This window comes from Vombatus ursinus, unplaced genomic scaffold, assembly GCF_900497805.2.
Source record: "Vombatus ursinus unplaced genomic scaffold, bare-nosed wombat genome assembly UNPS02010193.1, whole genome shotgun sequence".
NCBI lineage: Eukaryota > Metazoa > Chordata > Mammalia > Diprotodontia > Vombatidae > Vombatus > Vombatus ursinus.
This window is the reverse complement of record NW_020949971.1, coordinates 3,658,849-3,674,731: the sequence shown is the minus strand read 5'-3', so window position 1 is coordinate 3,674,731 and position 15,883 is coordinate 3,658,849. Positions and strand designations below refer to the sequence as shown.

Genomic DNA, 15,883 nt, shown 5'->3' with positions numbered 1-15,883 from the left:
TTTGCTGGGTGGGTAACTTTAGGTAGTAATTCTAGGTTCTTCGTCTACCTGAATATTATATTCTAAGCCCTCTGTTCCTTTAATGTGGAAGCTACTAAATCTTATATGGTTCTGACTGTGACTCCATGGAATTTGAATTCTTTTTCTGGCTGCTTGTAGTATTTTCCCTTTGACTTGAGAGTTCTGGATTTTGACTATACTATTCCTGGGAGTTTTCACTTTGGAGTTTCTTTCAGGAAGTAACTGGTAGATTATTTCAACTTATACTTTGCCCTCTGGTTTTAAGATCTTGGGGCAATTTTCCTTTGTAATTTCTTGAAATATGATGTCAAGGCTCTAGACTCTCTCCAGTGTTCACAGATCTCTCTGTCTTCCCAAGCTGCCCTGAGCTGGAAAAATGACTCCCTGTGATTTTTTTCTTCCTTTTCCTGATCAGAATTTGGTCTGGTACATTTTTTGGGTTGTTGTGGAAAAGGTATGCTAATTGAACGTGGCAAAAATTTTGCTACTATCTTGACTCCACCCTTCCATCCTGACTTTGTATTTTGAATATTATTAAAATGATTTTATTTGTCCTACATGGATCAGGTTCATCATTATGAACCATAATTTAGTTTACCGAATTTTGACTTGCAGTTACAATGGCAACATGAAAGGTTATAGAGGAGCCCAGGTCTCCTACGTGTAATCCAGCTTCACAAGGCACCAGATGAAATTGTGATCAAGAAGGCCAAAATAAAACAACAGCAGTTAACCTTCATCCAGCCTAGGACTGCTGAGAGAGACAGCCAGAAGTCTGTGGGCGTTGGGCGAGGGGTGGCCTGCCAGCATGTTTGAATGAATGCCAGGAGGAAGAGCTCAGGCCAGTCAGCCAGAAGCCTGCATTCCATCTGGTCAGAGATGGTCCCGGATGCCCCTCTCCAACCCTCTGGCCCAAGCACCCTGGGGAAACCCAGAAATCAGCGAGCCCTGAAGCAGTCAGACTGAGGATGCTCAGTGGGGTCCTGGAGACCTCAGCATGCTTACCGTCGACGATCTTGAGCAAGTGCTGAAACCTGACAACATACTGAGCGTGGACAGAACAGGGGCAGTGCAAGCCAATGTCCAGACTAGATCCCATCCAAGAGTACAGGAGGGTAAGGAGCCTGTCCTTGGCACAGAGTCTCAGAACAAACTGAGACAAGAAGCATGAGTGCCAGGAGAAGACACTGAGTAACACAGTGAAGAAATATTGCTGGTCAGCAGTTCAACCACAAGGACCACCTGAGGGTGGAAAGAAATGAAGCAGAAGCTAAAGAATGAAATCATAAATGAAGTAAGACCTGTGGTAGAAAGAATTGGAAGGGAAATAGCTGGGACATAAAGGTGGAAAGCATCTAAGTAGTGGATTCCTTGAAAATTAGGATGAAGCAAACCACTCAGTAACACATGAGACATGAGAAATAGTAGGACAAAATTTGAAGATTGAAAAAAGCAGGAGAATTGTGAGGTGTCGATAACAGCTGACCTGGGAAACAATTCAAAACTCATTGGATTCTCTGAAAATCATGACCGCACATGACCAGAAAGCCAATAGAAATCTAGAATTCCTGCAGGAAAATTAGCCCAGTCTGTTGGGTTAAGAGGGCAGTGTCTAACAGAAAGGAGGTGTCAGGGCGTCGCCAGATTGAAAACTCCCAAGAACCTTATAGCAGAGACAAGCAGCTAGAGAGGAGTTCAAGGCCCAAGGAACCACACTCAGGGGCACCTGATGTACGGCGGAGTCCAGCATTCCTGAAGGCAAGCTAGGAAGTTGGAAAACCAAGAATCACTTACCCTGCAAGGTCAGCTGTAATCCCACAGGGGCAAAAGGGATCGTTAACAGTGTAAAGGACTTTGAAGCTTGCCTGATGAAAAGACCAGAGCTGAGGAGTAGCTTTGAAATGCTGCAAACAAGAGTCAAGAAAAACCTGGAAAGGTTAGTCTGTTTGAGCAGCCAGATAGTGCTGAAGAGCATCCAGTGAGTATATGTTCCATAAGAAAGTGCAAAGAGAAGTGTCCTATCACAATCCTCATGCCTTGAGGGGCCACAGAAGGACTTTAAAAAGATGAACGCTATTGATCGGTTTTGATGGTCTTAAGAGAGGAAAGAAAACAAGGGAAAAGGAATATAGCAAGGGAGAAATTAGCAAAAAAAAAAAATGGGGGGGAGAACTTTTGGGAAAACAGGAGTCTACAATTATAGAGCAAAGAGTCAAGGGGTGGGCATCACACGAGCCTCCCTCTCATCTGAACCTGGCAGAGGAGCGCTGAGTGTGTGTACACATAGAGTTTGGGGAAGAAATACATTAAAATCCCCTGGGAACAAGACAGTCAGAGGGGAGACGGAGGAGAAAGTCCCAAGCAAAGCAGAGCTTAGCTTCTGAGGATGCATCATCCACAGGGAGGAATGAGAGGGCAAGTTGGGAAATCTGAGCACCGATGATCCTGGTCTGACTGGGGCAGAGGTGGGGTGAGATGGGAGCAGAAGAAGCCTGATGCTAAATTCAGTTCTAGGTTCTGTCCTGGGGTCAATGGCATTTCTTCTATTTCACCACTTTGTATGCAAGGAGGGCAAAGAGAGGAGAAAGCACAAGAGGATAGGGTGAGGGGCAGCTAGGTGGTGCAGTGAATAGGGCACCGGCCCTCACCCACCCGTCCTCACCCTAATCTCTCTTTAAGACCATTTGAGGTCACATTTATAGGAGCCTTGTGCAAGGGAAAGGTTACAGTGTGTATTACAAAGCACTATTTAGGTCCCCTCGTTGTAGAATAATTGTCACTTAATGTTGCACTAAAATCCCTGGGGCAGCTGGATTCCTCCTTGACTCCTGGGTTTGAAAGGCCTTCCTTCCTGTGTCCTACCCTGACCTTTGTGAAGGGGAAAGTGTACACAGCCGTTGGGTGTGAGCCCTGTGGCTAAGTTAGGAGGGCTGTGAATTCAACTAGACCAACTGGACTCTTTCTGGGCCTTAATTTTGTATTCTTAACCTTCAGGACCATTTCCTAAAGGAGAAAATCTGGAAAAGGTTTGGGGGTGAAGAAGTATTTATTTCTTAATCTTTTCACTTGAACCAAAAAAGAGTCTCACGTGTTGTTTCCCCCAACAAGACGTCAGCTCTGTGAGGGCAAGGATGATTTGATTCATTATAGTGCTTGGCACATAGTAGGCACTCGACACATAACAGTGAATTGTAACAAAGAATATGGACATCGAGGGGAGAGTAGTTCAGCCAGGAAGGAGCTGGCAGTGGACACAGTGCCACACTGATGCAAGGAAGGGAGGTAGGAATGCTTCTTAGCTCTTTTCTGAAGCAACACTCTGAAAAACTTATTTTGGGTTTTGGTTTTAATTTTTGTAGTTACATCCCCCCCCCCCCCCCCCAATAATGCATATCCAGTTTCTCTCCCATCTGCTTGCCATGGTGCCCACTGATAAAGAGAGAAAAACCAAATTCCTGTAACAAAACAGCAGATGTCTCAGTCTGCTCCCCAAATCTGTCACCTGCCTGTCAGGAGAGTAAGTATCTAGAAGGGACATATGAAGTGCCCATTCTGTTCCTAGCACTGGTCTAGACATTAGGGACAAAAAAGACAAACACAGAGCTTAAGTATTAATGAGTTTAAATGTAAGTATGAAGGAACAAACCAAAGCTTTATGGATAATTAATATCAAGGTTATTAAACCATTAAAATTTGCAGCTCTCAAGGTAATGTTTTTGTAAATTGCTAAAAGATCACTGGAGTTCATGAAATCTTCTATCTTCAATCTTGATGAAGAAAACACTTTAATTTCCTCCTTTTAGAAGGGGATCATGGGCCTTAGAATCACAGGATTGTCTCCTTGGATGGGGAAACATCTCCATCTTGTGGAATTTTAAAGTCTTGGTATAAAAGTCACTTTATAAACCCCAGCACTTTGGACATTCATGCTTTGACCCTTCAGTGCTGCAGAGATCTGGCCACGGATAGCACATTTCCTTCTCTTTGATTGGCTTGGTTTCTCTGAGTAAATGGGGGTTTTGTTTGGTTTTTGCTTAAATGTCGGTCAGCTCCAGTGACAGTAACTTTCTCTGCTAATCAAATGCTCTTGGCTGTGTGGTACAGCGGACAGGTCCTGCCTTAGGATTCAGGAGCCCTGGTTCTATTTCTAGTTTAAATTCAATGTACTACATTCTTCCTGGTGTGCGCGGCGTATTGGTCTTGGTTCGGGTTGGAGAGACACAGGTTAGTGAAGACATAATGTTAAGGATGATACGAGCTCCTCAAAGGCAGGGACTGTAGCATTGCCTTTCTTTGTACCCCAGGGCCTGGGACAGAGAAGCCTTTCATAAATTTATGGCTTTTAGGGGCAGCGAGGTGGCATAGTGGATAGAACGCCAGCCCTAAAGTCAGGAGGACCTGAGTTCAGATCTAGCGTCAGACCAAACACTTGACACTTACTAGCTGTGTGACCCTGGGCAAGTCACTTAACCCCAGTTGCCTTAAAAAAAAAAATTTGTGGCTTTGTTCCTGGATAATCTGTGTGAGAGAGAGAGAGAATGTGTGTGTGTGTGCGCACGCGTGTATTTCACATCCACACCTATATATATATATGTATATATAGTTATAGTTATATACATATATAGATATACATATATATGGATGTGAAATGTATGTGCATTATATATGTAAAGACATATATTGTATAGCCATATACACATCTATAATATAAAATAGATATTAGAGATATATCCCTATCTAGTATATATAAAATATCTACCAGCTGATGTTCCTGGAGACCATAAGGTCTGCTACCATGCTAAAGAAGATTTTAAAATAAATCATACCCAATATTTCAGTCTGATTTTCCACCTCCTTGTCCACCACTTGCTTTGGGGACAATAATTACTACCAATATGACCTTTTGGAAAGATCCTATGGATTACTCCGTAGGGCTTTATCATTCCTGTGACTCACCAGAACAGAACACCCTTTGCTTGCTTCACTCCCCTCCCCTATGTGTATTATTTCTCCCGTTTAGAATGTAAACTTTTAGAGGGCAGGAAATAGATTTTTGTGTCCCCAGGACTTAGCATCTAGTCTGGCACATAGAAGGTGGCTATTGGTGTTGTGATTGATAGAAACACAGTTTTCCTTTATTCCTGTCCTTGATTCTGTAAGCCTCTCTATGTTGGTAAAGCTTCGCTTCTTATTGCTGGCAAGAATAAAGAATGATACCTTGGTTAAACAGCCAGCCCTAATTTAGTCCCAATGTCTCTGACCTCAAGTCCATATTCATTTCACTTTTCTCATTCATTTAATTGACTTTTAGAGCTCAGTTGTGGAGGGTCTTTCACTCTGTGATCAAAGAGTTAGTAGTTTACTTTTTTTTTTCCCTGTGTCTCTGTGTCCTTTTATTTAATTTTATTTTATTTTTTAATTTTTGCAGCCTCATTGCTCACTTCCATAGGCATACATCCCTCATGGCTGTGGTGTGGGTGTTGGCACTCAGTAAATCTATGATGTGTCAGATGAGTAAAGGAAATAAACTGTTTTTGAGTTGGTGACAAGGAAAAAAGTCCAGCAGGTGGCTCTTGTTGAGTACATCAAGTCCTTAAAAGGTATTTTTTTCTCTCTGTCCCTTTAGACCCGACACCAGAGAGGTGACACACATCCATTGACTTTAGAAGAAATTTTGGATGAAACCCAGCATTTGGACATAGGGCTTAAGCAGAAACAATGGCTGATGTCTGAGGTAAGTGGAGCAGGTTTATGTGAAAACGAGAATCAGAAACACAAGTGGGAAATCCTTGACATAACCAAATGTGTGATTTTTGTACAAATTGTTGCTTTTTTTCTGGAAAAAATGTTGTAGGTTTTTCTGTGGGGTGCATTTCAAAAGTTATTGGTTTATAGGTAAATAAATATTGATGTTGTCCGCAGTTCTCTCATAATCTTCAATCTATCTATATTAAGTCCTGAGCTATAATGCTAAAATAAAGACTGTCTATGCTATAATAATATGATCTGTAATACTCTAATAAAGACTGAACAGAAAGACTGAGAACAAGTTACCGTATCTCCATCTGAAAAATAAACTACTGGAGTGGGCAAACACAAACAGAACCTTACCATAAAGAGCCATTATGGGCACAGGGAAGCTTAAGACGCAAACACAGAAGAGAATAATTTGAAAAACTCTGTATGCAGAGCCTCAGACAAAATGCAGCGTGGACGCAAGTCCAATAAGAACTCCTGAAAGAGTTAAATTTAATTTAAAAATTAAAAAGTTTGATTTTTAAAACCAAATGAGAGTAGTGCAGAAAAGAATGGGGAAAACGGCCAGAGGTAGGGAAGAAAATAGGAAAAGAGAGAGAAAACCTTCCTGAAGAAAAGAACTCCTTCAGAGCAGAATTGGCCGTAGGGAAGCCAGTGACTTCATGTGACGTCAAGAAGTAGTAAAAGTCCAGAGACTGAAGAAATGGAATGAAATGTGATAGGAGAAGCAAGTGACCTAGAAAACACATTGTGGAGATAGAGTTTAAGAATCACTGAACTACACAAAAGCCATGAGAGTCTAGACATCCTATTTCAAGAAATCATAAAACTGCCTGTATCTCTTAGAACCAAGGATAAAGTAGAAATTGAAAGACTGCACCAGCCACCCCTAAAACCAGCCCCAAAATGAAAATTCCCAGAAATATAGCCAAAATGTAGAGCTCTTAGGTCAAGGAAAAACTGCTCCAAGCAGCCGAGAAGGAGGAGCCAAGATCAGGATCACCGAGGTTTAGCAGCCACCACCATGGAGAGCAGAGAACTTAGAATATGCTATTCCTGAAACCATAGGATCTAGGCCTGTACAACCAATAATAACCTGCCCAGCAAAACTGAGTATAATCCTAGCGGGGGGGAGGGGGGGAGTGGGGATGTCTACTTAATGAAATAGAGGACTTGCAAGCGTTCCTGATGGAAAGACCAGAGCTGAATAGAAAATCTGACATTCAAACGCAAGACTCAAGAGAAGCATAAAAAGGGAGAATAGTAAGGGACTAAACAAGGTTACGCTTTTTACTTTCTTATATGGGGAGATGATGCATGTCGTTCCTCAGAACTTTTTCGTCGCCAGAGATCATAGAGTGAGTCTAATTAAATAAAAAATGTGGGTATGATTCTGTGGTGTTTGGATGATCTCAAAAGGAAAAGGGAATGGATGGCGATTGGAAGACATTGAGAAGGGAGGAGGGAAAGGCAGACCGTGCACGTAAATGTGGTGTGCAAAGAGAAGTGTGTACAAGAAGGAGAAGACCAAGAGCAGCAGATGCTGAAACCTCACTCCCATCCGAACTGATCAAGAAGGGAGCAATATACAGATGTACACAGTTAGATACGGAAATGTGTCTTACCCAGAATGGAAATGGGAAGGAAAGAGGTAAAGGGAACAGTGGGGGCCGGGCATAAGAGCTGGGAAGGGTGGATGAAGGGAGGCAGCAGTCAGAAGTCAAGCAGACTCTTAAAGAAGGGACGGGCAGGAATGGAAGGGATACAGTTAATAAATGTGATTAATTCACCCATAAAATGTAAGAGGGTAGAATGGATTAGAAACCAGGATTCAACAATGTTTTGTTTACAGGAGACACACAGAGTTAAAAGAAGGAGCTAGAGCAGAATTTATTATGCTTTAGTTGAAATAAAAAAAGGCAGGGATAGCAATCATGATCTAAGACAAAGCAGAAGTAGGCCTTATTAAAAGAAATAAACAAGAAAACTACGTTTTGTTAAAATGTACCATTGACAGTGAATTGACAATAATGAACACAGGCACCAAAATGGCATAGCAGGTAAATTCTTGAAGGAAAACTTAATTTAATTACAAGAAGACAGAGGCAGTAAAACTATACTAATGGGGAGCCTCAATTTATCTGTCTCAGATGTAGATAGATTTGACCATAAAAATGAACAAGAAAGAAGAAGAGATAAATAAAATTTTAGCAAAGTTAGATATGCCAGACCTCTGGAGAATATTGAATAGGAATAGAAAAGATTACACCTATTTCTCAGCTGAGCATGACACCTTCACAAACATAGATCACACGTGTGAAGGCTTAAAAACCTGTTTTAAAAAGTGGAAAAGCAGAAATATTAAATGTATCTTTCTTCAGACCACAGTGCAATGAAAATTATATTCCATAAAAGATCTTTCAATCAAAGATTAAAAATTAATTGGAAACTAACTTAATTCTATAGAGTAGATGAGCTCAAAAAGAAATCAAAGAAATAATAGTTTCATTAAAGATAATAATGAAAAAAACATACCAGAATTTGTGGGATGCAGCCAAAGCAGTACTTAGGGGAAAATTTATATCTCTAAATGCTTTCAGTAACAAAGGAGAGAAAAGGCAGACCAACAAACTGGGTATATGGTTAAAATGCCAGAAAAACCGTCAAGTTAAAAGCCCTTAATTAAACACCAAAATAGAAGTCCTGAAAATCAAAGAAAGAAGAAAACCAAATCACTCATATCAAAAATGAAAAAGTATATTCACAACTAATGAAGAAATAAAAACAGTTACTAGGAACTATTTTGCCCAAGTATATGCCAATGTAACTGACACCCTAAATGAAATGGATGAATATTTACGAAAACATAAAGTAGCCCAGATTAACAGAACAGGAAATAGAATGCTTAAAATAACCCTGTCTTAGAAAAAGAAATTAAACCATAAATGAGCTCCGTGCCAAAACAAAACACAAAAAAAGATAATTTACAAGTGAAAATTCTACCAGACATTTAAAAGACAATTAATTCTAATACCACATAAACGGTTTTTTTAAAAATAGGTAAAAGAGGTCCACCAAATTATATCTATGGAATTGCTTTGATACCTGAATGAGGAAGAGTTAAAACAGAGAAAGAAAATGACCAATTTCCCTAATGAATATTGATGTGAAATTTTTAAATAAATTGCTAGCGGGGTTTTATCTTGCTTTAACATCATCTCACAAAAATCATGCACTGTGAACTGGTTGGATTTATATCAGGAATTTAGGGCTGATTCAGCATCAGGAAAATTATAAGCATGATTTATAATATCAATCATAAAAACAACAGAAAACATGATTATTTAATAGATACAGACAAAGCTTTTGACAAAATACAATATACATTACTGTTAAAAACACTAGAAAGCACAGGAATAGACAAAGCTTTCCTTAAAATGGTAAGTAAGCAAACATCTGTAATGGGAATAAACTGGAAGCTTTAAGATCCAGGCTGAAGCAAAGATGTCCATCAATGCATTATTATGCAGTATTGCAATAGAAATTGTATGTGGGTGGGTATGTATATAGAGAGAGCAGTAAAACAAGAAAAAGAAATCGAAGGAATAAAAATAGACAGGGAAGAAACACAATGAGCACTTTTTGCAGATGATGTGATGGCGTATTTAGAGATCCCTAGAAAGTCAAATACAAATCTAACCAAACAACCAAAACTTTAGCAGAGTTGCAAGATATCAAATGATCACCGTTTCTATTTATTACCAACAAAACCCGACAGGAAGAGATGGAAAGAGAAATTCCCTTTAAAATAACTGTAGAAAGTGTAAAACACTTGGAAGTCTACCTGCCAAGACCCAGACAGGAGCTTTATAAATACAATTACAAAACTCTCCGCACAAATAAAGACATCTGAAGAATTAGAGAAATATTGATTGTTCATGGGTAAGCCGAGCCAATATGATAGAAATGACAGTACTCTCTAAATGAATTTACTTATTCAGGGCCATACCAAGGAATTACTTTGTAGAATTAGAAGTAGTGTAACAAAAGTCATCTGGAAGAACCAGAGGTCAAGACTATCAAGAGAATAATGAAAAGAAATGCAGAGGAGGGGGCCTCGCAGCGCTGGATCTCCAAGTACGTTAGAGAGCAGTAATCATGAAACAGGTTGGTAATGGGTAAGCAAAAGAGTGGTTTATCATTGGAACAGATTAGGAACAAAATGGACAGAAGTAAATGACTGCAGTAACCTAGTGTCTGATAAACCCAAAGATCCCAGCTTTGGGGGCAAGAACTCACAATATCACAAGAAACTTCCGGGAAAACTGGAAAGAAGTCGTGCAGAAACTAGGTACAGGCCAATATTTCATAGTGTATGTATGAGATAAACTAAGTGGGTGCATGATTTTGATATAAAGGGTGGTTATCATAAGCAGATTAGTGGAGCAGAGAAGGTAATTGTTGTCAGATCTATGGAAAAAGGAAGAGTTCATGACCAGACAAGAGGTAGAGGTTCACAGGAGGTAAAATGATTCATTTTTGATTATATAAAATTAGAAAGGTTTTGTATTAAAAAAAAAACCCTAATACATCTAAAATTAGAAGAAAAGCAGGAAACTGGGAAAAAAATCTTTGCAGTAAACTTCTGATAATGGTCTCATTTCAAAGATTTATAGATAACAGATTCAAATTTATAAGAGAATGGGCCATTCCACAATTGATAAATGGTCAAAGGATATGCATATACAGTTTTCAGGGGAAGAAGTCAAAGCTATCAGTAGGCATCTTTAAAAATGCTCTAAATCACATAAATTAGGCAAATTAAAACAACTCTGAAGTACCACCTCACATCCATCAGATTAGCTAAGATGACAAAAAAGGAAAATGACAAATGCTAGAGGGAATGAGGGAAAATAGAGACTTTACCGCACTTTGGAGCTGTGAAATGGTCCAAACATTCTGGAGAACAGTTTGGAACTATTCCTAAAGGTCTCAAAAATTGTGCATTTTCTTTGATCCAGCAATACCACTACTAAGTCTGTATCCCAAAGATATCAAAGGAAGAGGAAAAGGACCCATGTGTACAAAAATATTTACAGCAGCTCTTTTTGTTGTGGCAAAGAATTGGAAATTGAGGGGATGCCCATCAGTTGGGGAATGGCTGAACAAGTTGTGGTGTGTTGGGATAGAATACTATTGTGCCATAAAAAAATGATGAAGGGAATTGTTTCAGAGAAACCTGGGAAGACTTGTATGAACTGATGCAAAGTGAAATGAGCAGAACTGGGAGAACAGAAACCACCATATTATAAAAAGAATCAACTTGGGAAAGGCTCAGTAATTCTTATCAACACAATGACCCACCATCCACCTCCGGAGAGAACTGATAGAGTGTAGACAGAAGCACATTTTCTCCTCTTTCTTTTTCTTTCTTTCAGGGTGGGAGGAGCAGGGAGGGATGGCTAATGCAGGAATTTGTTTTGCTTGACTACATATTTGTCGTGGACTTTGTATTTCTTGCCTTCTCAGTGGGTGAGGGAGGAGGCGATTTTTAAACATAAGGTCCAGTGTTGAGTGGTGGTGTCCTGAGGGTGAGAACTGAAGAGTCCCTGTGAACGTTGCACATCCTCTTGTTCTGTCACTGTTACAGGCGCTAGTCAACAACCCCAAAATTGAAGTAGTAGATGGAAAGTATGCCTTCAAGCCCAAGTACAACCTGAAGGATAAGAAGGCCTTGCTGCGGCTCCTCGATAAGCATGACCAGAGAGGCTTGGGAGGAATCCTCCTAGAAGACATTGAGGAGGGGCTGCCCAACGCCCAGAAAGCCATCAAGGTGATTGTGTGATGATCGTGCGTCTGATGGCCAGAGGTGGTGGGTGCTTTGGTTTTTATGATTTAAACCACCCTTCCACGGAAGGGGCCAGGAGTCTGGGGGGAGCAGGGGGCATTCTGGCGACAGCGCTGCGTATGCAGCCAGACACTTGGTGTGTTCTTGAGGTGGGGGCGTGACTCCAGGGCCTTTGGACCAGGGCTGGAGTGCACTCAGTTCACAATGGGGTTTCCTCTTGCCACAAGCTAACTAGTCTGTGCTGCTGATTAGAATGAGAGTCTGGCCTCTTAGTGCTGGGAGGGAATCCTGGTGGGGAAGTTGGAGGAGGGGGAGTGTTGGGGCGGGGGAAGGGACGTGCATTCTTGGCCAGAGGAAGCCCTCGTTTGCGTTATTCTGGGCTCTGACAGAGTTGCTACGGTGGTCAGGCCTAGAGGAGTGGGTGGATGACCCTGGGCTCAAAAGTAGCGAAGGTCTGAATAGGCCAGTTTAGCTAGAATTTGAATTTATGAGCAGGAGCCATGGGGGAACGAAGACAGAGAGAGGAGAAGGCCAGGAGCTAGGGCTTTGTCCTGTGAGCAGTGTGGAGACCTGGAATATTTTTCAGTGATCAAAGTGATAGTTGATGTATAGGGCAGTGAGTCAAATTTATAAAAACACAAGCCGTTCAATTGATAAATGGTCGAAGGATACCTGTTCAGGTAATTTTCAGATAAAGACATCTAAGCCATCGATAGTCATTTGAATAAGTGTCCTAAATCACTAATAGAGAATTGCACTTTAAAACAATTCTGAGGTACCACCTCACACCCACCAGATGTCTAACATAACAGATGCCAGTGGGGATGTGGAAAAATAGAGACGCCCGGGCACTGTTGGTGGAGCTGTGAACTGGTCCAGCCATTCTGGAGAGCAATATGGAACCATGCCCAAAGGGCTACGAAACTGTGCAGCAATACCACTGCGAGGTGTGTACCCCAAAGAGGTCAGAGAAAAAGGAAAGGGACTCATGTATAAATATTTATAACAGCTCTTTTTGAGGTGGCAAACAATTGGAAATCGAGGGGATGTCCATCAGTTGGGGAATGGCTGAACAAGTTGTGGTGTATGGTTGTGATGGGATACTGTCGTGCTCAAAGAAGTGAGAAGCACAGTGGTTTCAGAAATAGCTGGGAAGACTTCGGAAGTTGGCATCCATTTGTAGTGGCGATGGGAAGGGAGTTGGCATTTTTATGTAGACTCCAGAGTTTGCATTTGTCATTCTGGCATCGTGCCATCCTCCTGAGTTTCTTGGTCTGGCTTTCCCCTGGGGGTTGGGGCTTCTCTGGAGGTAGCCTCTGGGGATGCTCAGGGACTACCGGGAGCCCCTGTGAGAGTTGTTGGTCACAAGCAGCGGCTGTGGCTTGGCAAAGGGGTGGCAGGGAGGTGGGGTGCGTGGTTCACAGGATTCAGAATGCTACAGATGACCGTCCCCCGTCACATTCAGGCCCTGCTGGGAAGAGTCGTTCCTGCCTGTCTCCATTGTAAGGAAGCCCATAGGTGGCCTAAGTCAGATGTTTTGCTCACTCGAATTATAGAATTTAAGCTTGCCCCAAATTGCTAGTGACAGAATTTGTTTTAAGCTAAAACTTCTTAAGATTCTTGCACAAGTGTCCTAAATCACGGACCCAGCAGAGACAACTAATTGGTGAGGTGGTCTAGGAGAGTGACTGGAACCATGGCCAGATATCTTTAGGAAGTTCTTGGAGCAGTCTGGAGTGGGAGCTTGCTTTGAATTCAGGAGATGGATGTCCTTTGGCAAGGTGCACCCTTCGTGAGAGCCGACGGCGCCCCCCCATCCCGCGGCGCTGCTGGCTCCCGCCTTCATGCTTTTCTGTAGGCTGCTCATTCTCTGCATGCCTGGTGACAGTGATGTGAGAAGAGCTGGGTGGGGTCGTCCTGTGTCCTTTCTCACCGGAAGTCAGTGGAGTCTGGTTGTTGTCTGTGCCTCTGCCGCCACGGGAAGGTCTAAATCATAGGGGCATAGAGTGAGGCGGAACAGGGCTGAATAGGAATGTCCTGAGTTCAAATCTGGCCTCAGACCCTTCCTAGCTGGGTGACACTTCACCTTGTTTGCCTTACTTTTCTCATCCGTAAAAATGAGTTAGAGAAGGAAATGGCAAACCCTTCCAGTATCTTTGCCACAAAAACCCCAAATGGGGTCACAAAGGGTCAGACAGGACCTTAGAGATCTGACCTCTTCATGTTACAGGTGAGGAACTAAGGCACAGAAAGGTGATGTACCTCCCCAAGGTCAAGCAGATATAAAGTAGCAGGGCTGAGATTGGAGCCTGTCATAAGCACGTAGGCCTTTTGCCTTGTTTTTAAATCCTCTCTGATTCTGAAACTTGCCTTAGTCATCCATTTTTATCCTTAATGATGCTCAGGGCAGTTCTTCAGCACAGCTCCACCAGAGCCCTCCTGCTGTAGCTTCCCTTGGCCCCTCTCCTCTGAAAGCCTGTTGGGTGCTTGGAACCTCCTGGGAAAGGTGTTACTGGTTAGTTCAGGTCAAGGGGATTGTGCCCGGCCCAGCATGAGGAGAAGGGCCACGTGGGGAATAGCTGCTTCTTTGGTCCACACCTGGGACAAGGTCTCTCCCCCAGCCCTTGAAGGTCACAGAGCTTTCAGAATGTTCCTGACCCAAGGGGAGTTTCCCGCAGCAGACATGCTCTTCTCGGGGCGGGGAGGGGCGGCGCAGAGGGTGTGATTTCCTGTGCTGCTTTTTGGTCTGGGTGCTTTGACTGAGCCCGGGAGAGGCTGAGATCTGCATCACCCTACAGAACTATACATCTCAGAAGAGTACACTGAAACGTGGCTCCTTGAAAGGCATGGAAGAAGCCTGGGCTTGGGGTCAGGAGGGGAGATCTGAGTTCAAATGCTGCCTTGAAGCCTCGGGCAGTGCTGGCCTTGCTCTTAGTACCATATGAGCTGTGTCTCGGTATTTGTGACAGTGGTTGTACAGTGAAGGTCCCTCGACATCCTCTGGCTCACGTCCTTTGTCTGTCCGAGGGGGTCCTAGACTCCTGGGGCTCCGTGCCCGGGCTGGCCTTTGGCTTCCCACGGTCGCTACCCCGTCCTGACTTGTGCGATTGCCGGCCCCTGTCAGCTTCACACACACAAGGTGTGGGGGGGTGGGGGGGAAGCCTGGGGACTGAAGCTCCTGGGTGCTCACCCTGACACCCTGACTGGGGCCGTGTGCCCGAGAGAATCACTTCTCTTTGTCCTTCTGAATTACAGGCCTTAGGGGACCAGATCATCTTTGTCACGCGTCCTGACAAGAAGAAGATCCTTTTTTTCAATGATAAGAGCTGTCAGTTCACAGTGGATGAAGGTGAGTTTGCCTGGGGGGAGGGACCCCAGGGAGCTACAGGGAGGAGTGATGCTAACCGTTATGTACGTCATCTTCCTCGTCACACACGGACGTGACTCCGGTTGCCGGGCACTGCCCATTGCTCGAGATTTCACGCCCGGTGATTGTGGCCACATTTGTAGTCATGTCACCTGTCTGGCAGAGAAGGGTCAAGTTGGAGGTCCTCGTAGCGGAGGCCTCGCGCTCCCCGTCACCCAGCTACCTTCCCAGATAGTACCGTCTGTGTCTAGAGGCGTCACTGTCCGTACCGGGTAGACTGAGGTCTTGGAGGTTCCGGGACTTTCCAGTAGAAGTGGGATTCAAACCCAGATCCCTTTCAGACTCTGCCTCCAACTCTCTTTCTCTGCCTCTTGTCACAAATGTGACTGCTTTATCCCTTGTGTTTTAGCAATCTGATTACAACAAAGATTGCAAAATTCTGACATGAGGAGAAAAATTAGCAGAAAATTGGACTGCTGGCTGATAACGCAGGAATAATAAAAATGTCTGGAATGAGTCAGGAATCAGGATTAGGATAGGCCATCAAGACTTTCCCAAAGAACCGTGGTCATTGGTTATTTCTCACCTTTGTGGTAACACGGGAGGGGTCGTCTTGGAGCGCTCACATTTACAGTACCTCGGTAGTGCTCCGGCATTCAAGGCTAGACAGCTCGAGTCCCTGTTTTTATTTGAAATCCTTCATATGATGACCATGAGGGGTTTGGCGGGGAAGGGAGGGGTCGTACTCTGTCTTTAGTAGAGTAGAGTCCGCCGTTCACAAACACCACGGGAACAGTTCTCAGGAACCCACGCGTGACTGTGTTTTGTCCCACACAAAGTACTAGAAATCTGCAGTACGCAATTCCACCAGATTCTTTTAGTTCCTGACA

The 15,883-nt window shown here is 43.1% G+C and overlaps 1 protein-coding gene across 1 annotated transcript in view; it reads left to right on the top strand.

The window, feature by feature from the left end:
• GTF2E2 (general transcription factor IIE subunit 2) overlaps positions 1–15,883 on the top strand; it is a 79,991-nt gene that overhangs the window by 46,391 nt on the left and 17,717 nt on the right. Inside the window, exons 3-5 of the mRNA XM_027853691.1 lie at positions 5,648–5,755; positions 11,429–11,611; positions 14,882–14,975. Of these exons, the coding sequence (XP_027709492.1) occupies positions 5,648–5,755; positions 11,429–11,611; positions 14,882–14,975 (385 nt within the window). The remainder of the gene's footprint in view (positions 1–5,647; positions 5,756–11,428; positions 11,612–14,881; positions 14,976–15,883) is intronic.